Source organism: Mchenga conophoros, linkage group LG12, assembly GCF_057382185.1.
Source record: "Mchenga conophoros isolate Kocher_MC1m ecotype Shallow Benthic linkage group LG12, M_conophoros_male_GT1.1, whole genome shotgun sequence".
NCBI classification, from domain to species: domain Eukaryota; kingdom Metazoa; phylum Chordata; class Actinopteri; order Cichliformes; family Cichlidae; genus Mchenga; species Mchenga conophoros.
The window spans coordinates 36612292-36636507 of record NC_140537.1 but is presented as its reverse complement, the minus strand read 5'-3'; the positions used below and the strand labels follow the sequence as shown (position 1 = coordinate 36636507).

At 40.8% G+C, this 24216-nt stretch overlaps 1 protein-coding gene across 1 annotated transcript in view; it reads right to left on the bottom strand.

Moving 5' to 3' along the window:
• Positions 1–3534: 3534 nt before the first annotated feature.
• ppil2 (peptidylprolyl isomerase (cyclophilin)-like 2) overlaps positions 3535–24216 on the bottom strand; it is a 28569-nt gene continuing 7887 nt past the window's right edge. The window contains exons 11-20 of the mRNA XM_085295569.1: positions 22530–22605; positions 21686–21792; positions 18314–18403; positions 16036–16069; positions 11194–11311; positions 10742–10798; positions 6629–6701; positions 6192–6254; positions 5148–5290; positions 3535–3790 (exon numbers count right to left, since the gene is read on the bottom strand). Of these exons, the coding sequence (XP_085151695.1) occupies positions 3688–3790; positions 5148–5290; positions 6192–6254; positions 6629–6701; positions 10742–10798; positions 11194–11311; positions 16036–16069; positions 18314–18403; positions 21686–21792; positions 22530–22605 (864 nt within the window). The 3' untranslated portion in view covers positions 3535–3687. The remainder of the gene's footprint in view (positions 3791–5147; positions 5291–6191; positions 6255–6628; positions 6702–10741; positions 10799–11193; positions 11312–16035; positions 16070–18313; positions 18404–21685; positions 21793–22529; positions 22606–24216) is intronic.

Genomic DNA, 24216 nt, shown 5'->3' with positions numbered 1-24216 from the left:
TGCTGAAGGAGTCCTACTGAACTCCACTGAACAAACCTTCACCCTGACAATATGGATAACCAAAGCTAATTATTGTGACCAATCCACAGTATGTGACATGTTAGGAGGAACTGTTTGAAAGGGGAGTGATTTCAAGGACATATTTTAATGGTTCATTCAGTGAAGAAACTTTGGCATTTCAAAGTTTTGCATCATTTTTGTGCTAAAATAGAACCAAAGTGATTTACAGCAGTTATTAAACCTGCACTAATAAAAAAGCATTAAAATTATGTGTAAATCAAACAGTACAAACTGTAATAAATTATGTTAGTTGTGGGTCTGAAAAGTAAAGCAGTTGCGGATTTCTTAAAACAACCGTATAGAAGTCCGTGAAAGTGGCGCTCAGCTCGCTCTCGATTAATTTTTGGTCTCAATCGCTACTTTCAAGGCTCAAAAATTAAGAAGAGAAAAATCAGTTTTACAATTTGCTTGTGTGGCTTTAACAAATGAACGTGCACTGTCCTGAACTTCAGAACAGGTATTAAAACACGAGCAACATTTTTTAATTAAACATCTTCTAAATTTTCCCAATATAATTTGTTATTTTCTAAAACTCAAATCAGATTTTGTTTATTTTAAACTTTTATAAAGATGTTTTTGGATAAAGAAAAACTACTGTGTATAAAAGTTTCATATACACTGTAACCCGGTACATGCTTAGCCTTCCCCTGGCTTTACCACTTGACTTCATTATGTAAACAACACACAGTTTACATGTCACTCCTCAGTCTCCCAGCCAATGCTTTCAAGCAGCACAGACCTTAATTATTCATTCTGTTAGTGACATCAGCATCTGAGAGCCTGCAGGAATTCATGTCAGCTGCTCTGCTGACGGGACAGTTGTGAGAACGAATGAGTGTCCGTCACGCTGCAGCGCCGTTTTAGCGCTCCATGTGTGAAAAGGATAATCATGTAGGTCAAGAAGTTCAAGTTTTGGAGGGCACCAGCTTCATTTTCCACCTCCCCGTGTTTACGAAGCTTAATCTCACTCAGACAAGGGAGAAACTTAGGACACTCAAGGGTGTATTCATTCAGGTAAAAGCCCAAAGCGTAGCAACTGCTGCCAAGAGCAACGCTAAATGATGAGACTTGAGTGGAGCAGCATTAGGGCGATAACCAAGCATCCAATAAATTACGTGTTATGTGACACAAGGGGGCCATTGCAAATAGGTCTTCTGCAACAGCACAACAAGGATCTTTAAAAGGCCGATCCCACGCAGCTCCGTGGAATTACACGCCTGTTTTTCAGCCTTCAGATATAGAGCTAATGATTTAATACTCATCCAGTGAAAGCTTTCACACTTCCTGCCCAGAACACCTGATACTTTTGGTAATTCCCAGAAATATTTATAGTGTATAGGAAGTGATGTTTCCCAGGACCAATGGGTTATAGGAATAATTACTCAATGCCCACGGTGCTCATTTCACATTGTTTTGAGGTTGGAGGAATTACACGACCGGAGGAGTGATCAGCCAAAAACGTCAGCTTCCTGCATATAAACCTTTCACTGCAGTCACAATCACCAAGTGGAAAATCCTCAAAAGCCCCATAAAGGTTTCTTAAATGATTGCAAACAAGCAAAGATTAGTCCAATAAGGTGTGGGAGTCACTGTTGAGCATCAAGAAGAAGAATAAAATGAACTGCAGGTAAAAAGGTGCGTGTTTGTATAAATGTGCAGAAAACCACCTGTCAGGCTTATTTACAGAGACCGAAACGCAGTTTTTCTATTCATTGCCTCAGAGCGATGTTTCAAGCACATCTGTCATGGATGTTACCACATCTGCACGAGACTGCAAGTTTTGATTTTGCTGCTATTAAAACATTTTAAAACACAAGACGGATTTATGGAAGAAAAACGCAGAATCTGTATTTGTCAGGAAACACCAGAGCATGAAAAAAACAAGAACACATAAATAAATAAAAAATTCTTCAGGTTTTGTCCAAAAAACTTAAAATGACCTAAAAAAACAAAACAATAAATGATAGAGTGTCACAAGTTGTCTTGTTATGTGTTGAAAACATCCATCCAACGTCACTTTGTAGGCAGTAAATTCAGATCTTTCTTTGGTTTAGTCTGATCTGATCGTTTTCTATAGAAGCTTTGTGTGGATGTATGAAATGTAATTTTCAAATTATGCTCTCACATAAAAGGGATGACAGGAGCCCTCTCTGAACATTTATTTCAAATGCATGAAAACAATGAATCAATACAGACGAAACTATAAACACGAGAACAAACGAGGTTTCCTTCAGTGTTGTTCAATGAAAACTCAAGAACTGAAAGTATTTTCACATATTTTTTCATACATTTTCTTGGTGCTGTTGAATGAGAGCAGTGAATAATAAGGTTTTTGTCAAAGTAAAATAAAAAAATAAAAGATTCTAACCCTGAAGCTCTGTTGAAAAAATTATTTCGAGGTGATTTCAACCAGAATGAGAAAATATCAAACTATTGAGTTTGTGAGGTGAAGAGAAGCACTTCCCAGTGCTCGAAAATCACCGGACCATCCTTTTTTCTTGTTAGAAAATATTAACTTTATGAACTATGAAATTCAGAAAACATGAAAAAAAAAAACCACACAAGAGCTTTTTTCTTTCGAGTACAGTGAGCTTTGAGGCTCATCGCTCGAGATCAGGGTGGGGAACTCCAGGCCCCAGGGGCCGGTGTCCTGCAGGTTTTAGATCCCACCCTGGGTCACCTGAATCCAATGATGAGTTCATTACCAGGCCTCTGGAGAACTTCAAGGCATGTTGATGAGGTAATTTAACCATTTAAATCAGCTGTGATGGATCAAGGACACATCTAAGACCTGCAGGAGCCCGGCCCTCGCCCCCACCCCTGCTCTAGATGCTGCAAGATTAGGTCAAAGACTTTTCCACACTGCTTCTCGAGCACTGCTCTATGAGCCACCTGCATATCCACCATCAGTCCTGAGCTGAACCATGCTTTAGTTACATTTCGTAGGCTGGTAAACGTGACTTCTTCCTCCCCACTATCACTGGGTGCTGCTCACAGGAGGCTATCTGACTGTCGGGTTTGAAAACGTGTTAAATACACTTCATCTGTGCCATGCAGAAGCCTCAGCGGAGATGTCTGCACAGACTCATCGATTTTGGGTTTTATATCTGAATTTTGTATCTGATTCAAACAGCCTTTAACCCCAGTGCTGCACGATGTGTGCATAGACTGTACATAAAAGATGAACGTAGCCGCCGTAAAGTCCTCCTTGTTTAATGAGGCATCACTCAAACGAGAGGTGGATCTGTTTAAGAGACCTTGCATGTTCTATAAAGATGTGAAACTAGCCGCTGAACCCATAAACATATAGCTTTTGTTTACTAGAGACACTGTAAATTAATTATGCCAGTGTTGCTAGCAAGCAGCTAACTGTAGTAGCATAGCAACACTTATTAAACCATCCAGGACGAAACATCAGTGAGATATTTAATCCAAATACCGATAAGATTATCTTTAATAATGAAGAAAACAGTCTTTATGAAAAGGAGCTTTAATTGATAGTTGTCAAAAAGCCGATGCTACTGAGAGAAGAAAAACATTACACAAAAAAAAAGAATAAAAGTAATTCTGCTGGTTGCCATTCTGACCAGTAAAGATACAATCTGGTAAATTGAGAATGTGTCAGTGCTACCAGGAGCTGAAGTCTCCGAAGCTGGTTTTGCCTTTGGACTTCTTGGCTGCCGTGCCGCTGGTGGACGGACCGCTTTCATCTTCAGCAACTGAACGTTTTCTGAGAGAAAAGAAGCAGAATATGAACACACGAAGATCCATTTACATATTGCTTCTTGCAGATAATTCTTTGATCTTTCTTGTAACTCTGTTCTTTGTAAATTCTGTTGTGCATGTCCTTGTCTGCATGCTGGGCTCATATTTTCAGGCATTTCTTCTTAGTGAAAGTAAAAGTCAGCCTAAAAAAGGGGCGGTGGGGCGTACCTTCAGTCTTTGACAGATTGGTCTGTACATTGTGAAAATACATTTAAAAATGTTTTAATGCTTCTAACGGTTCCTTAGAGACTGAGGAAATGTCCCGTTTTGTCTGGTAAATGGACGGGTTCTTATATACTGCTTTTGTATAACTTATTCACACCAGCACGTTTTTCTACAAGTGCTTTCTATCCAACATTCACACTGGAGAGAAATATTCATTCAACTACTCATTTGATTATTTTTCCACTGTGACACGATAACAGTTAATGTCATAAACCTCAGGCTACAGTCCCACACACTGACATGAATCTGCTCCGCAGTCTGATCGTCCCACTGCTTCTGTGGGACCACCGATGACCACCGGCATCCTGATACCTTGTGGTAGCGATATAATAGCCTAAACCTTTACCTGTCTCTCCTGCGTTTTGCTATCAAAAAACAAACAAACAAACAAACAAACAAAAACAGCTGGTGGAAACAAAGTTAAAAAGCAAAACAAATTCAGCCACATTATGATCCAAATCAAAAATCAAACCACAGCTGCAGCACGACTACTCACGACTGCTTCTTCAAATTTTAACTAAGCGCATTATATGTTAACACAGTTAAAAGCTTAACACGATAGATTAAAACCCCCCAAAAGAATGATCCCATAAAACACCATAAGAGGCCCTTTATGGACTAATAAAATAGAGCCAGAGGACAAAACTCTATTGTTTGGATCCATCTGTTTTATAACCCAGTGACTGAGCAATTTGAACAGAAAACTTGAGCAATAAAAAGTTATTCTAAATATTATGCCAAAACATGTGAAAACAAAAGGAATATCAAAAATATGTTATGGATAATAACCCTGAATTATCCCTGTGGGGAAAATTGGCAATTTCATACAATATGCCTATTCCCATTCTCTCTTGCTATGCTGCTATGTAATCATACATTCATTGCTTTCCACTTTCTCTAGTCTCTTACATCAGACGGTGAGAAAACGCTGCAACTTTTTAATGTAAATTCTGTCAACGGAGTGGAAAGAAACACTCTTTAACTCGTGTTTGTGTGCTTGCAGCTTTCATAGTCTCGCTGGTGCATATGAATGAGTCGTGTCTGCATTAAAAGCACAGGGGAGACTGTAGTCATCTGTATTCACGTGTGTTCCTTACATTGTGGCAGGGTTGATGTATTTTCCAACACCTGCTTTGAAGGTTTTTGGCGCCTGCTCCTCCTTGGCTTTCTTCAGGGCGATGTTGGCCTGCTGTTTCTCCTCCTCCTGCTTCTGTAGCTCCTTTTCTCGCTCCGCGGCAATCTGAGAGGCAAAAATCATGTAAATCCACACAAAACTCACAGGATAGCTTGAATAATCACTCTGACCCAGGGCTGCCAGGTTTGTCAATATAAGAGCTGTGACCTGACACTCCGTGAGCAGACCTATAAAAATCAAAAAGCTTATCTGCTTTACATTCCTCCGATCTCCTGTTCAAGGTCAACATCTCAGTCGTGTCCAAACAGCTGCTATTTTTAGACTGCTGACTAGAAATCCATGCTGACTACTTGCACTGCACATTCTGAAGTTTACAGTCCGCTTCTTTTTCAAACTGACTCGACTTTCGAGGATCATCACCGGCGATGAGAGCTGGCTACAGTTTTCAAGCTTGAAGGTAGCCTGTTGAGAACAGGAGCAAGCTCCTCATCATTTTTAAATCGTTTTTTACTGAGCTCTGCACCACAAGAGTTTCTCGATCCTGAGGCATCTGAAGGAGAACGTTAGAGGAAACCAATGTGATCTGTGGCGCTGGTCAGTGCTGGCGCAGACTGTGTGAGAGGCCTCGAGCTCGAGCAGAGGTGGGAATTATCTTTACCAGCCAAACGAGGCAGAGCGTGATGGTTCTGAACAAAAACTACAAACTTTTACAACTGCTCAAAAGAACAAACTTTTCAAGAGGTTAGCACCATCACTATTGGGCAACAAGCAAACCAACCCCCAAGTGCCACACTGTACACGCCTGTACACCTTAAGCCCCTCCCACAGGAACTACTTTATCTACACAGTTGGCATTTTCATTTAAAAACTCGATAAGGGGATTCTAGACTTCTCAGAAACACAAATTCTTAAGTTTGAAAACAGCACAAAGCTGTTTCCCTCTGAAACGCCTCTACTTTAAAGATATTTATGGTTTCACAGTCACGTCATAGAGAAAAATCCAAACCTGTGCATCAGCTTCTTCATACGGGTCCACGAACACTGTCGTGCTTATGATCTTGATCTCCGACTGTGGAACAAACATTGAAGCATTAAATGCAAAAAATTTTATTCACTGATTTAACTTTAAGGTAAACTTGGAAAACTGCTGCTGGATTTCTTTGTTGTGTACAGCTGTTTACTACGTTAAACAGAACTCTCCCTGCATCGTTTCTAGTCCTGGTATCTGACCTTCAGATGATCTGTGTATCCGTGGCATGACGGTGGAGTCTTGTTCTCCTCAGCTGCTTTTAATGTTTCCAATCCAGAAACTTTAACTCATTTTAAAACTACAGCTCAACCATTTAACATGTAAAAAATCTGACATACAACAAACCTGAGGAGTGATACGTCTTTTCATACATTTACAAGCAAAAGCCAACCTTATACCTCACTGCTTCATACCTTTGGTTTGTCTGTTTTGGCATCGCTCTCCACGTTCTCCATGGCTGTGAGAGTCTCAAATCCACCGACCACCCTGCAACAGAGAAAAAACACAACACGTCCTTCACTTTATACACTGCCGAGTCCTGACAAAGGTCCCCTCATGCCGACCTTTGCCAGGAAGAGGATCGTATCCGTCATAAAACATATCATGAAAATGTAGCCGTGAGAGACTCAGACTGCTGAATAATTCATTCCCAGTTTTACCATTTAAATGACACATCCATGTTAAGAGTGATGTGATGAGAGAGAGGAGCATGATGAAGCTTACATCGCCATGAGCTGATCCATCTACATTAAGAGAGCTGAACTGTGATTGCCCTGCGCTCACCTTCCACTGCAGGAGGGTGTTTGACTTTAACCTTCCTTTCTGACTGATAATGGTACCGAGTCGATTCATATCACACCTGTAAACACCAACAGATTCCAGGACTTTAACCTGCAGCTGTTTTAATGGCCAGTCACTGTCCGGACTGACGTGTGGGCTCGGTCACTCCTGGACTGACGCCTCTCACGTCCAGTTTCAGAACACTTCGAAACGAGTCTTCACAAACCAACGGGCGACATGTTTCATACATCCATGTGTTATGGATCAGCACAGTGCAATTACACAATGATGATGTATATTAAGGCTGGGAACCTATTTCATCATGAAAACCCATCAGCTGGGATTCTTCTATCGGCATCGCGAGTCAGTAACGGAGGACGAGCTTGACTTGATTTGTAAAACTCTTTCTTTAGCTTGCATTCAGCCTTCAGTTGCTCCCCTGCTCGTCCTGTTGACCATTGGAGTGACTATATGTGGGTTTCTAACACAGCTGTATGAATGCCAGCATCATCATCTTATTTGTAAGGTTATGACTGCTACAGATACCAAACCTCACACCAGGATTTCTATAATTTTGTACTGGCAAATTTATTTCAGCTTATTAGAAACTCTGATGAGCCTTTCTGGAACTGGAAACGCTGCAGTTTCCCATCGTCACAGTTAATCGACTCAGAGTTTAGGTGGAGACTCTCAGGCCCCTGAGAGGTATACGACAAAGGAAGTTCAACACAGCTGGACCATTTTGTGTTAGCTGGCTTAACAAAACCTAAAACCGCAGCTTTCAGATGGTGGTTAGAGGCAGCTTCCTGCTTCAGGCTTTGTGCTTGTTTCACACATCAATCCTTATGAGCACTGCCTACTCCAATCAGACATCATCAAGTGATGATGATAAAATATTATAGTCAAAATATTGTAAATAAGAGATTAACGCTGTAGAAAATTGTTAAATTGTTGGGATTTAGTGCACAGAGCGGTAAAATAAATACTTTAATTCAAGTTAATATATTCTAATTTTACAGTTTATTTGTAACTTGATCCTTCTACATTAGGGCTCTGAAACTTTAAGTCTTATAAGTAAAACTATATAAATATTAATGAATACTGTTCTCTACGAGATGTGGAAATTACACACTGGTTTGCAGCTGGGTTTGATTTGGTGGTTTCAACAAGATGCACATATAAAACACGTGTTTACATCAGATAATCTATACAGCACTTAAAATCATGCTGTAATCAGTGAAAACATGGCACCTACAGACAGTTTATACTGAAACTCTCTGATGACACAGAAAAACAATTCGAGCATTAATTAAATATAGAATAAATATATATACATGAACTCATCGTGAAAAACAAAAAGGTAAACATGAATTATGATGCCAGTGTGTCACGCAGCTTATAACCTCCTTAGTGAATGAACATCGTCTGCACATGGGGACAGCTAAACAAGCTGTGAACATCAGCAAACAGCTGCTTTTTCAGTTTAAACCTATAGAAACAGAACAGCGTTTATATGGAGTCAGGCTCTGAATCGAAGCCCAGTACTCACTACAATTAATTCTGCTTTTAGACACTTCCAACTCCTGCTGGAAAAATCTGGCTTTTTGGCTGATAAACACTCAACTAACCCTGTCTGCCATTTAGTGCAGAGCATGTAAGGTATTCAGAAGCATTTTGAGGATTTTCTGTTAAAAGGCTGGTTTCTGCAGGCAAAAATGACTCCGGGAGCAGTGAGTGTGAAATAAAATGGAAAGGTTTAGGTCCAGGCAGCCAAACAAAAAGCTGACTCGCTGATAAAGCTCAGTGAGGCCAGGAGGAGCTGCAGGTTTAGCTGATAACACTCCTCACTGGATTCAACACTCGAGCTTTGTCACGTTGTTTTGACGTAGTCAAGAAGTTGCTCTCACTCCACTCTTTAAACTGCAAACTCTTTCTCCAGCTGCTTTCATACGTTCAGGCGAACCGATGAGCACAAACACTTGATGACTCGCTGACCTGCGGCATCAGATCAAAGTGTAGCGCTTTTAACTTTTTTCCTACCTCCCGGTGACCCGACACATTGTTTTTATCTCTAGGCCTTCCAGCTCGAGCCTCTTTTGCAAATTTACATTAAGGTATAAATTAAGATCCCACCTGTCTGCACAACAGGTACCTGCAATGTGAACAAACATCCTCTATATAAAGGTACAAAGAACCAGCGTTATATAATCGATTTTCAAAATAAAATCATTTGCCAGATAAAATAACACAGAGGTGTTTGGGCTAATCCAGCGAATGACAAATCATCACAACATCACAAACACAACAACACAAAGCACTCCCACTAATCATTTTTACAGGAAAAAAAACGCTTCATCAATTAGTGAATTCAAATTAAATTAATCTGAAATACTTCTGACAATAAAACGATCCTGTCACTTTACAGGAAAAAAATATTGTGAAGCCAGAATTCACATGCAGATTAATAATAATAATCGATTAACTGAGAAAATAATTAACAACAAAAATTCACCGTCTCGTAGCTCCACTACCTAACATGTCGAGATAAAACCAGAGAGAGTCATAGCAACAACAGTATACTGTGTACTATAAAGAAAAAAAATAATGCACACAAAAATATATCATAAGTCAACCCAGAAAACGTACCAGCTCCAGACGAGCCCGACAGAGTTTTTGTTCTGTATATAAAGTGCAGTGAATTAATAAAATGTGTGTTTGGAGTGCTGGCGCTAAATCTGAACATCCCTCATTAAAACACAGTCAGAGACGTTTGTTGCATGTCAAACCCCAAAATTTCTGTCTTTCTTCTAATAAAGGAAGAAAAAAAATCTTAACATTTGCAAAAAATGCTAATAAAAGAAACCAATAAGCCGCATGAGAAAAAAAAAAAAAAAAGACTACACGACGTGATGCCTCCGTGTTATACGATTCATTATGGTCAAGCAAAACAAGACATTTTAAACGTGACCCTAGACGATGGAAAAATAATCTATCCATCACGGAGCTAAACATTTAATCACTTACAAAAACTAAAATGTATAAAGAAGCAGTCTGAAAGTGTGATTCCCCTCAATCAGAAAACACTGAGGATGTGGTCGCACATCATTAATACGAGCGTTATATCTGTTTCTTTAGACATTTTTAATTTTCCACTCGACATTATTTATGCAACCCATGAAGGTTATTTAATAAGATGAAGTGTTTCCTCATCAATTAAAAACAAACACATTATGTTCAGTACTAGAACAATAATAAATATTCTTGATGACCCTGCAGAAACAGTGTCCTCTGTAAAGTACCTAAATAGATCTGGTTTGGTTGCCTAGGCCTCAGTTAAATGTGCAAAGACACTGGGTTAGGCGGTAAAAAAAGCTGCTTGCAGGGTTAAAACTGAAGCTTTTATAGTGTGCTGAGCATCTAAAGAATCGGCCTGTTAAAAGCAGTCTGAATATTTTTAGACAACAGTCAAGGCTTTTTGCAAAAGACGACCATTCGCTTAGCAGGGAGAGCGAGAGAGAAAGCCATCAGTTTAGGTTCAGCATCTCCTAAATTTTTCACCGCTTTTGACCAGAAGTCAGTTTAGAAGTCAGAGTACTGGGACCACGTGTATGAAAGATAATATGAGAGGAGAGATGGAGAGATGAGGAAGAACATGCAGGACTGTTGCCTTTCATACCCAAATAATAAACACATAGACACAGTACACACATACAGTGAATATGATAACACTTAAAAGGCAGATTTACCTTCCAAATACTGAGTGCTTCCTGTCGAGGTAGGTGCACGATCGAAATGTGATGAAGCTGGAGGGAGAATTTTTTTTAAAAGTTACACAAGTTTTGGAAATAGTAGCCAGTCTTATTTTACAAAATATGAGAAATACCCTTCAATAATACACACAGGCTAAAAAAGCTAAAGCAGGGAGGTTTAAAAGACTGGAAATAGTGGAAACAAGGAACTGTGGAATATTAGCTGAATGATCAGAGAGCTCTTTTGTGACAAAATTTGCCCCAGTTGGCTTTTATAACAGATATTTAACACTAAACAGCAAGAAAGTAAAAGGAACTAATGGCTGTGCTGTTAACACGAGTTTCTGTGTACGCTCAGCAGAGACAACGACACAGACGAAACACAACATAATTCCCTGCCGGCTGACTTTCTGGGCAACTGTTCTAAGTTTAGGAAAAATATGTCTTACAACTGAGATTTGTTGGTGTTTGGACCAGAGTTTGCCATGCTGAGAATCCCCCGGCCGGTATGGGATAGGTTGGGGCGAAACTCATCCTTGAAAGGTTTTCCCCAGAAGGATTCGCCTCCTGAGGATGGAGAAAGAATGACCGAGAGAAGGAAAACAACAGAAAACATTACGTCACGATGGAAAACAACAGAAACAGTCAAGTCCTTAATAACATATTTGCTTCAGAGTCCTAATTGACGTGCAGTTTTAACACTTTCTTGCGCTCTGGTAACGTGGCTGAAAATGTTTCTGCAGGTAAAGCTTCAATATTTGCTCAGGCTAAACCTTTTACACTGCAGACACTGGGTCATGTTAGCAGCAACTGTTGACGGATGCTGTACATCCTGCTGTCCAGCTTTCATGGTCTTGGGATTAAGCATCCTGGCTCACTGGCGGTGTTTACTGAGCGCTATTCACATTTTGAAGATATATAAGTCTGAGGTAAAAAGTAAGCAAGCAAGTTAAATATATTTATATAGCACTTTTCTCTCTCATATCCATCCACTCATTAACCACAGAAGGCTAAATAATTACCGATATTCTCTCTTCACGCTTTAGAGAGAGAAATAAACTCAGCTGTGTTTGTGTGGGTGGACGGTGACCTCCTCCCCACCAGGACAAAGTTGGTTTTGGTTATAGCATGGCTGCTATATGGAGCCCAAATCATGCAGAATACATGGTGAGTGAATGATTTCGTAATACATTTTAGAAAGACTGAGTATGGTCATACAACGTTATATTTATGTTTTGGGGGGGGGGTTTCCTAATTTGCGCACTACTTTTTCGTATCTCTTTTTTTAATATACTCTAGTTCACTTCTTCTTGCTGAGGCTTGTACTGCTGTAACATGAGGAATTAATAAAGCCCTTGTATGCCTAACGAGTTTTTTCTTCGTTTAGAAAGTAAATCTAAATTAACCCGGGTCCAGTTTGGGGCTGGCAGCCGTCTGAGCAAAGACATGATATCTCCAGTGTGTTCTGCCCCAGGGTTTCCTAACCGGGTTTTCCTCCCGCTCTGACTCGCCTGAAACACCTCTCATAGGAGGAGCCCCAGAGGCATCTTAATCAGATTCCCAAACCACCTCAACGCGTTGCTTTGATGTGGAGGAGTAGCAGCTCTGACTCCCTTCCACTCCTTCACTTAGGCCAACAGGTCGTTTCTGCCTGAGAACCATGGTCTCAGACTTGGAGGTGCTCCTTCTCATCCCATGTGCTTCACACTCAGCTGCAAAGCGCCCCAGTGAGAGCTGGAGGTTGTTGTTTAATGTAATCGAACAAACCTGTGAAAACTATTAACCGAGCTGGTGACAGAGGACAGTCCTGGCTAACTGGGATAGAGTCCGACTTACTGCTGCCAATGTGAGCCAGACTCTCTCTATGGTTGTACACGGGCCAGGCAGGGTGTAACAATGACCCCACACTCCCAGAGCACTCCCCACAGTGACCGAGTCCAAGTCCACAAAACACATATAGACCGGTTGGACAAACTCCTACGCTCCCTTAAATATCCTTGAGGGGAAAACAAACCGATCAAGTGTCCCATGACCAGGATGAAAAGTGCACTTTGAGCTTCCTAACCAGATTGGTCATGTGTGTACAGTAAAGAAATGCCTGTCATTTATCCACAGACCCACACGGTTGTATAAATAAACTGTGGTTTCTCGCTGATCCACAGCTGACATGCCCTAAGGGTGGGGAAAAGGAGACTGCTAGCTGGTATAAACAGATGGAAAACGCAACGCAGGTTTCAAAAATAAAAACATCAACAAATGCTTAACAGAAGGCGACACGTCGAGCCTCGAGGACACGCGAGGGTTTTAGTGAGAAACGTGGACGGAAAAACAACTTCGACGTTTGTTAGGAAAAAGGAAACATGTCCAAGTCTTGTTTTCAGCTTTCAGCTCCACATAAGTGCGTGTTATATTTTTATATTGTGAAAGTAACAAATCAAATTAGTTTGTATGAAAACAACTCGAGTTAGCGGCTCTGCCAGTACCACTTATTCAGATTCCTGCACCATGAGAGAGACAGGCAAGAGACCCAGTTGCCCTTGATCACGGAGGCGTGTTGAGAGCCTTCAGCTGTGAATCATTATTCAGACTGACTTCATCATTAAGAATCATCATAATGAGTATACAGGAATACGCACTGCAGGGGCTTATTGGCTCCCAACAGGGGAAAGGATCTGTCGCCCTGAGATGTGTTTCACTGTCCTGCGTGCTGCCAGCTGGTGTATGTGTGTGTGTGTATCTCCACGTAGGCACAATATGTACCCGTGAGTGTGTTTGCGATGCATACAACCAACCAATCAATTCTTTAGAGGCTTCTGCAGCCACGACGTTCCCCCGGTGACATTTTTGTATAATTTATAAAGTCGCTGACATTTTACCTCGCTACGAATGGATCGTAAACGAAGGTGAGCGAGAGAGGAGGGCCAAGGGAGAAATTAATTCCCACCAGCGAGTTAACGATTAAATTAAAGTGAAAATCCCTCTGTGGGGAATTTCAAATATTCCTCAAATTAAATCAATGGTACAAACTTAAACTTTGCTCGACCTAAACAGGAAAGAAGGAAGAGACGTGAAGACAGCTTCAGCCTAATAAACATTCTTTTTATTTTTTATCGCATCTGCGATTTCACGGTTCAGTATTTAAAAATCAGCTCTGGCCAAAGCACCTGATCTTGCAGGGTTTTAGATAAATGAAGCTTTTCAAAACTTGGCAAAGCATTAACGCTACAGTGAGCAGTTAGCTGAATGTCATATACAGGAAGTGAAAAAGACAGATTCGCTCAAAACATTTCAGCAATTCCTGAAACTCCTGACAGGAAAGCACTCCAACATGACCTAATAACTTATTTTAACATCACTACCTCCCCATGCACACACAGTATTAATATTTTGACCTTAAAATACACAATTAGTTTTTGTTTTTTTACCTCATGCTTGTATTTGAGATATTCAGAAAACTTCACATTAAACAACATGTGAAACTCATCACATCTGCTTTGGTTTCCACAAAAGGGGCCAAAGCAAAACAACAGATTGAGAGTCGCACTCCAAACCTTCCCTACAGTTCATTTTATTATACAAACAGCATGCTAGACTGCACCCTACAACGTGCTTTGGAACTATTAAAAGAACAGTTCACCCAAAATCTAATTCATGCCTTTTGGAGATATCGCCTGTAGAGTCGTCTGCCTTTTCTTGAACATAATGGAACAAGATGGCATTTGCTTGCAGGCAGTAAAAAAAGCTATATTTAAAAAAAATGTTTTACAGATCGTCTTTCCAGAAATCATGATCCGATTACTCAAAGGAAACACACGAAAGTATTGTGAACAGTAACTATTTGTAGCACACCGAGCAACTGTATCACCCTGCAAATAAAAATGACGTATCTACCCATGATGAGAGTCTCAATTTAGGGACAGTGTAATGGGTTTTTCTCCTGAGGCTGGCGAGGCTTATTATTCTTTATGATGGGAGCAACAGGCTTGTATATGACACTATGCCAGAGGCCATCCCAAAAATATCCGAATATTAAAAATGATTAGAGGAATACTTTGCCCACTGTGGATCTGCCAAGATAAGTAACAATCACGTACTTGAAACCTACTGTCTGTCTTAATAGCCTTACAGAAACAAAAGAATCTCAACAGGGGAAAAGAAAGGTTGTAATGTTTTCCATTAAGCGTGTGGCTAGGTGGTTTTCAGCCCTTAAAAAACAACTCTTTCCTAATGGTGTCCATCCTCAGCTGACCTTTATTGCTAACTTGCTGCCTGCTTCTTTTGATTGGTGGATGACGACATCAGGAAGAAAACACTTCCTACATGAAACTGTAACAGCAAGTACTGTGGATTTTATGGCTTCAGCGTGTCATGATTTCTGCACAGAGACACTGCTGCTGAACCTTTTAATTTTAAATGCTCTTTTTTAAAAATTTCAAAGCCTTTCAAAGGATTAAAGGCATACAGACCGGGCGAGAGCAAGAGACAGAGGCAACGTTTGCCCTCTTCCTCATTAGGGGGGTGATATCTTTAGCAGACAATAACAAAATCCTGAGAAAGGGAAGTGAGTCAGTAGCAGTTTGGCCTTACATACTCGTACAGCTGTGAGAAAACGAAAATATTTCACATGAATCTACGCATACCCACCTCTAGAGCCAATATCTCCAAAACTGACCCACTGATAATAAATCTATCTATAAAGATAAACAGCTCTACAAGCCAGTGGGAAAAACACACCAGTTTGATTCTGGATGAACGGCCTCTTTAAGCACTGCAGAGAATCCCTCCTTTAAGTCCGGTTGAAGGTCTGCTAAGGAGTTGTGTGCACACACTGTTCAGTCCAGGTGACGAGGAACATTTTGCCCACAGGCCAGAAATTCTGCACCTCTATAAATCTGTCATGCTGGATGTGTTTTGCATAGAGTTCAGAGACGCCCACAGACACAAAGCTCACTTTGTGCTGCAAACTCTCACATCGGCTCCGACGACACGAAGGCAGGAAATTAACTACATGTGGCCTAGCAGTCAATTACACTTTTGCTTTTAAAGTGGTTGTAAAAGCAGGAAAATTACAGCATATGCTAGATGACTGGTGTTTCACCACAGCCCCATTCAGCACTCTACCCTCAGCCGCCTCTATCCACATCATCTCTGTTGCTTTGTACGCATGTACTCCCGTATTTAGTAACACTCTTGACTTGCAGTATTTGCGCAAAGCTTCCAAAAAGGGACTATTAATGATTCAACCACTCAAATGAATTCAAAATGTAGTTTAAGTGCAGTGCTAATCTTACCTGTGCCTGTGCCAGTCGGGTCTCCTCCTTGAATCTGGAAAAAAGAAAAGAAAAAATGACCTTTGGGTGACCTCAGCTTCCTCTGCTGCACACTGAAAAACTAAATGAGGGTTTTGTTCTGCAATACAGGAACAAATGATACATCGTTTTTAAGTGTTTTTCTTCCCCAAATGTGACTGTAAATTGATTATCTTTTGGATGGGAGGCTTCTGGATGTTTCATCAGTTTTTAAACATGCGATAAACGACACAATTGACAAAACTAAAGTTTCCCTTCTTGCCAAACACCCAACCTGGGGTCACGTTTCCCTGTTAGAAGCCTGACTCAAAGCTTTCCAGGATACTGGCCCCTATTGTTCATTGTAAACTTGCCCGGTGTTCCTATGAGTGCTTCTACAGTTCTCTGCATTTCTTTAGTGTTCTTGTTTAAAGAGCTTTCTGAACTTTTGACCACCAGCATCACCGTGGAGCACAGTTTTGTTGAGTGGGCCTCCTGTGCTTCCATGCAGAAAACACTTCTAACGTCTTGATGCATGCTCGACCATCCAGGTAAAGAAATCCCCAAAAAGTGGATTCTGTTCATCTGGATGTTCTCAGTGGGAGAAACGTTTCATCATCATCCAGGTGATGCTGTCGGTCTCAGGTGACTGCAGGTTTCTCCAGCATTATAAACCTTATGACTAAAACTAGCACTGAAAGAACAACGGGCCGCGAGGTCAGTTCCTTGATCATTAATATGTAAATTGTCATGACCATTGATCAACAACCACCGATCAATGGTGATCAGATGAACAGAATCAACTGTTTTTGGACTTTCTTCTAACAGCACAGGCAGCTGATTATTCTGCATTTTGCACTGTTGCCTTTGAAGCCATGTTCTAAAAAGGAGCCAGGGACAGAGAAGAAAAGAACGGCTGCAGGGAAAGGGAGAAGACAAAGAGCAGAAGCATGTTTGCTCAAACATAATTTGTGGAAACAGGATATTGTTTTAGGTACGGTTTATGCTATGCACGCCCCAGTGTGCCAGCCGTGCAGTTATGCTTTTTCTGCCACCCTTGTTAACCTGCTTCCCCCTCTCTCATTCCTCCTTACTGCTGATTGGCTCTTTTGTTGCTGCTGTTTTAACTGTTTTATTTTTCACTAGAATCTGTTTTACTGTTCGTTGAATAGTGCAACACAAATAATAATAAAGTTTTTTTAATGCAAAAGATCTCTCGTGGCATGAAGGTGGAATCAAACAAACACTGCACCGTCTCGAGTGTACTGGTCTCCCATGTTAGAGCTTTAAAAAGGTGCAAAAGACGACAAAAAGCAATGCTTGTAATGCTTCCCCATTAATACAGTTAATAAGTATACATATTATTCAATTAATATTAAACCTGAATTATTAGACGGCTGCATCATGTTGATGTTCAACACGTCTGTGCCTCTCATGTTTCAAAGTAAAACCACCTCTGGATGTTCAGCGATTCACAGGTCCTGCTTTATAGTGACAGTGCTTTTACTGCCACTACCACAGATTTTAAAGTGTTTGTTGCTATGAAATGATTCTCTGTGAGGCCTCCTCTCCTTTTGGGCTGCGGAGGATAAGCTGAAGGCGCTAGTGGCAGTGTAATTACGTATAAACAATTCACAGCTTGCCAGTGTGAATGAACGCCACAGGACAGAATGAAAAAGGTAACGGTCCTCTTGAGACCAGATGTCCACTCAGAGCCACTTTAATTATGGAAGCAGCAGTTCTGAAATACACAGATGACGGCTGATCAGACTTGCTGCCTCATATTCTCGGTCTGTGTTTAAAGCTTAAGCTGAAGAGACGCAAATAAAGTCTATCATGATTACAACAAAAACCAATGTAATAAAACACAGATTCTAATTATTCAGGGGTGGAGGATGAACCCAGATATATTCAGGTCATCCTGACTTCTTCATAATGTGAACTGTTTAAGCCAATATAAATCCTCCACATTTCAGTTAAAAGGCAGCAGGCCGAGCATAGACCATAATTTCGAAATCCATCAGTTCCATCAGCTGTCTGTTTAAGAGCCAATTTGAAGCTTTTAATGAGTAATTAGAGCATCAGCGCCTGACCACTGCACATGTTCTGCAAACTCTTGACCTCTAATACAGTGAAGTTGCATTGATTTAAAAATCTGTGAAAGGAACTTGTGAATCACAGAGAAAGGTCTCAAAGCTCAATCCAGACACGCATTAATTGGTGGCTTTAGTGGAGGAAGGTAAAAGCAGGAAGGTGTTTTAAGCAGGTATTATTTCCTTACCATGAAATTCCGGATGGACCTGTGGAAGATCGTTCCATCGTAGTAGCCCTTTTTGCACAGACGGACGAAATTCTCGCCCGCTTTGGGAACCTTGAGGAAAAATAACGCAGGTGCTTAGCTTTGTGATTTTCTTCTTCACTGCAAGATCAATACTTTTCATTTTATCGCCACTCATTTGATAAGTGCCAGCACGAACAGTCAAAAAGTGCCCACTGTGTCAAACTAGTGTCATATACCAATATATGTTTTCTTTCCCACACATATACATAATTGCATAACCTGTTAGCATTTTTCAAGTTCATGATAGTACTTTTGGACAATGACACAATGTTTGTTCTGAAGTTCAGCTTTATTTTGACGTGTTTAACAAAAATATTGCTCTTCCTGTTCAGGAACTGCAGCCGTTTTTATGCATGGTTAAAAAAAAAAAAGTACTTATGGAGCTAAGTGTACTTTCACTCCATCCTCCATGTGAATATTTGACTTCTCTTATTGGAGCTTCAGAAAACACTGAACTGGCTGTATTTCAGCTTTCATGCAGCAGTTACTGTCAGCGTGAAGTTTTACATTCACATAAACAAACTGAGTGGCACATTTTCAGCTCTGCCTGACCTGCTACAAAATGTTTGTTGTACCCATAAGTCTGTCATGAAGTAGGGCTCGTAGCGAGAAAGCAGGCTTAGTTCACATCTACAACAGAGCGATTTAAATGTTGAAAAATAAAATGGTTCATTGAAGGTGCTTCCTGGGTTATGAAACTTTTAGACGTCTTGTAAATCATTACAAAACACCAAGCGTCAGGCGCTAATTTTGACTGACTGGTAGTCTGTGAAACGAGGCGGCGACACAGCCCCGAGCAGAAGGCGTGGCTTTGACTATGACGCCGGTCAGGTCTACCGTTATTAATGTCAACAGCCTGGAGGAACACCTCTCTGAGTGTTCGTGCGAGAGAAACACACACCCCCGGCCCGGCAACAACGGTTGGTGGTTTCCCCAGATTTATAAAATACTCCGTTTAAACCTCTTTATTTTAACAGCTCTCTGCTGGTCTTATTTCCACATACATCTTGATTTTGCTGGGGGTGATCAACTCTCTGGCTCCTTTTCCCTCTAACATAAATCCCAGATTTTCCAAGCACTCTGGTACAAAGAGGCTTATTGTTTTAAACCACTAAGTACACACACACACACACACACACACACACACAAAGTAATTTATTTCTATATTTTTGGATATAAAACTGATTTTTGGAATTGAAAAGGACGTCTTAAAATAGTTGTCTAAGGACAAGCTGTCTGGTTCAACAGATTACTACCACCTCTATGAATAAATACATAACAAATCAATATAAAAGCCTCCTTCTTCCCCCAGTGCTTTAACTTTGATTATTAACCAGTCTCCTGCGTCAGAGACACGTCTGCAAGTCCTCTCCCTCTCGCTGTTGCTGCTCTGTAATAATGGTTAATTTAGCGTGCATGCTTTTGCGTTACTTTGCGAGTCTCTAAAATGCAATTCAATTTAGAAACATGCCTAGGTACCTAAAATTGTCAACAATCAGCTGGTGTCAGCATGGAAACATTTGGTGACGCAGACAAGAAGGAAAAGTAGAAAATGTCCTGATTCACACGTGTTTACAGACTCGCTCACGCTGCCATGCAATCAGGCAGTAATGTGAAAGAGCGGAGGAGCATAAATCCATTAAAATTACTCAATTCATTTACATTTTAGCTGCAGACATTTACTTGTCTGCAGCTGAGATTTTATAGGTCCCACATAATCCACTTCACTAGAATAAATAGTCATCATTGTTTGTGCGTCTTGTTTAACTTTAAACTCACACTCAAAGACAAAAATATCTGACTTTACATTTTCAAAGGTGTTTTTGAATATAATAAAGCTTTGATATCATGGGCGACTGAAGCGCAGGCTCCGTCGGACAATTACAAAAATCCACCCCCTTGCGGACAGCGAGGGTTGGGCAGGCTGAGTGAGCAAACCTTACATGGAGGTGGGATCTGGGTCTGTGTGACTGAATGTGACAGTGAAGCAGCTCTTATTAATTCATAAACAGCAGGCTACGAATAGAGCTGCGATCTTGTGAGGAAACCACTGGGGAGGAAGGCGGGGTGGAGGAGGATGTGGGGCACAGAGGGCAGGTTTGTCTAACTGCTGCAACTTTCCCTTCATTATTCTGATTCGACAGCTCAGAAGCCAATGAAAACCAGACGCACGAGGCGCTCGGTTACCAGGGAAGAAATATGTTCCTGGAGTTCACGCTGGCTCTCAGGAGCCCCCCACGTCTAAGCTTAGAAGGGTGAACACTTTGCCAAGACACAAGTTTGGCAAAGTGTGAGGTGGGGACACTGTCTATTTTCACAGTTTCAGGTGAGTCATCCTAAAAGCTATTTATTTAAACACATGCACCAGGAAAAACTTCATTTGAAAACCTTACAGCGGAGAATGAAATCACCCTGTCACCTGAATCAGAGCCTCGCAGGCTGCACTTGTAAAACTATTCGTTTTGGCAGTTAGGATTGCTAATATCCAAGTGAAGCCATCTGCTCCTTTCAGGTTCCACATTGTTTTCATGTAGCCTAATGCAGTGGTTTGGTCCATTGTCTCAATGAACATCTGTTTATGGCCAGCCTCCATTTAAGCCGGTGGTTTTTAAAATGTTATGACAAGAAGCTGAAAGCTTAAACTTTGATTCCTGGTTAGTCTCTTAATAACTGTCAAAAAAAATGTTCGCTTCTTTGGAACATGTTCGACAAAAACTGCAAACTTGACGTGTGTGCATACTCTACACACCTTATTATACGTTATTCTGACAGCTAAGAAGTGAAAACATGTCCAGTCCCACCTTCTTACGCCCACATGTCACTCACCCATTTGTTCTTGTGCTTACGGCACTTCTGCATTTGCTTCATTTCTCCCACCTGAGAGCTACGTCCAGATTTTATACAGAGATAAAAACAACTCACAAAATCTCAATGCCTGCAGAGACCTAGCTGGCACCGCAAAAACAAAAAGTTATATATTTTTATTTTCCCACAGTCCTTCCTGTGCTAACTGCTAAGAACTGAAACCCCCGACTTACCCTACAAATTTTAATGAGCTTTTATTTTCTAGTTCTGTCCTGCAATGATCATAAGAAAACATCAATGAGGACTGTTACTATACTAACAGTAAAACCTGCTGAATTGCACACTTTCTCCTCAGTTTCTTGTCTTTTCAAAATAAACGTACGACGCTAAACGGCTGAAATCTATTCATTGTATAACACAGATTATTATAATTATTTCCACCTTATCGATTAGCAATTACCATCCAAATTATTCCTACTGTTCATGCGTAAATACAAGCGTTCTTACCTTATCACAGTGCAACTCAAGATTCAGGTCTCCCTTGTTTGTATGCAGGCGTACGTATCCCTTTTTCTTCACATACTGGTAACGCACAGTGTCGTCTGCAATAGCGTCTGTAAAACACGTTTAAATATAAATTTAGTTGACGTGCATATGATGAAAATATTTCACATTTATAGCTGGCACGTCAAGCGGGAACAGTTATTCTGAAAAACAATCTTAAGAGTTCATTGATTGTTTTGTGAGTCTCAGCTTGATGTTGGCACAGGTGAGATCTCTGACCTTTAAAGAGTCTGCATGCGTCTGCAGGGAAAGCTGTTATGTAGATTTATGCCTGAGTGTTTTTCTCCTGTTGACAATCTTCAGATCAAAAAGCCGTTTTTAAACATCAGCGTTTAGCTTTTCACTAGAAACACTGGTTTAAAAAAATAAATACAAATCCCTTCTTGTATTTCGCTAAATAAAGAGCTCTGTATAAATATATTTCAAGCCATTTCATCCCTTCTCAGAAACTTGAACTAGGTCACTAAATCCAAACATTGTCCTCCTTTTCTGAAGTGTGCTGAACCTACTATACAGTTGCATAACAGCAAATCTCTTTCATGAAGCAGCTCAGCGGCTGACAGGAGAAGAAAACGACAGTCGAAATAAGCAGCTCCCACTTGCAGCTGCATTTAAACCGTGTGAGCGTGAAGCTGCACTTTCCTTTTTAAAATAAATAAATAAATAAATAAAAAGAGCACACATGGGCAGCCAGTCGTCCCTGAATGAATGCAGGTTGAAGATGAGCCAAACATTTGTTTTTACGGGGACTCTGTGGAGGCTTTGTGTGTGTGATGTGTTCACTTGCCTGCTTCGTGTGTTGTGGCAGGAGTCATAGCCGTGGATGTGAACGAGGCAGAAACTCTTCCTGTGGAGTAATGAGCCTGAGGGGGGAAAAAGAACAAGATAAAAGTTTAAAAAGTCATGCCGATCTGTCATATGTCAATAGAGCTCAAAAGGATGCTGAATATAAATATGATTAAGACAAGAGGTTTACTTAATGCTAAATTCTGGGGGTGTTGTTAGCATCTTTATCATGTGGCACTTGTTACGCCCCTCTGCAGCCCCTAATCTCTTTGCAGTGGCAGTGCAAGAGTGTTCAGCTGTTGCTAATTGACCACATCTAGTCAGGTGTGGATAAAGGCATACCCGAGGCAGGCTTTCATGTAGACACACTAGCCTTCGTCTTAGTGGTAACAGCTATTTTACCTAACTTGTTACATAGTTGAAAATAAAACCTCTTCTAGTTGAAATTCTGGTGTTACTCTCCATATTTATGTTGCAGCTTTTGAGCCGTTTCGCAACATAACCGGGGGCCGGGTCGTAACAGCATTAAATAACTTTTCTAGTCTTATTGACCACTGGACACACTCATAAGTCATTGTTACACATAAACTTTGCACAACTCTTGATTAAAGTCGTGATATCCAAAACACGTAGCACACACCAGGAAAAACTACTACTTTTCTTTGTTTGTAAGTCACCTGAGCAGAGCTAGCAGGAGGCAGGACACATGAGGCTGCTGACATGTCACCTGTACTATGCAGTATTTGCACTATTCTCATATAAACATAAACTGGTATAATCTGACAGGACTGAAGCTGGCAGGTTCAAGGCTGTTTAATGCCATCTGTTGAGAATTATATAGAACATCAGAGGTGCAACAAATGTGCAAGAACAGCCTTTTAGTAGTCACATCAATGGTGGCAGAATAATCTGGGGTTCAGTATTTTCCCCCAGGACACTTGGATATGCAGGCTGGAGGAGCTGGGGAATGAACCACTGACCTACTGATTCAGGATGACCTGCTTTAAGTCCCAAGGGAGGGGCACAGGTATGGAAAAAAAGCCAGTATGTGGATCTCAAGCTTCTGTGCTGCTTTAGTGTCTTTGTATTATTCTAGATGCAGGGAAAATATGTAAAATTTTACAATGTAATTATTACCTACTTAAAAAAACCTCATCACTTTCTCTCATTATTGTACATTTTTCTCTACTGTGAAATAATCCCTGGAGCTCAGAGGCAGCCAGGGCAGATATTTCCTCATTAAAAAGGCCTGAAGGTTCATCCACCAGTTGAGGAAGCGTCTTCTCCACTCGTCATATCTTTCCAGCTTCATTCTCAAATGGCCCCCTCGTTTGCTCTAAAGGGCGTGTGAGCTTTTTCAGGCTCCGCATGATTAAGAGCCGAGAACAGAAAGATTTCTATCACGTTATAATTACGGAGCACCAGAGAAGTTATCTGAGCTTAAATTATAGTAGAAAGCAATTGTTGGATCGTAATATACACCTAACAATACCAGAAACATGTGATAAGGCAGCTAGAGTTATTCAAGTGAAAGAATAACAACTCTGAAGATTAAAGCAGAGAAGTGAAAATGGATTTCAAAAGCTAAAAGTCTGTTCTTCAGTCCCCGCTTAGCATTCTTCTGCTCCAGTTCTTGTGAAGGCGCATGAAAGTGCAGACTTCACCTTGCACGCTCTGTCTGACCTATA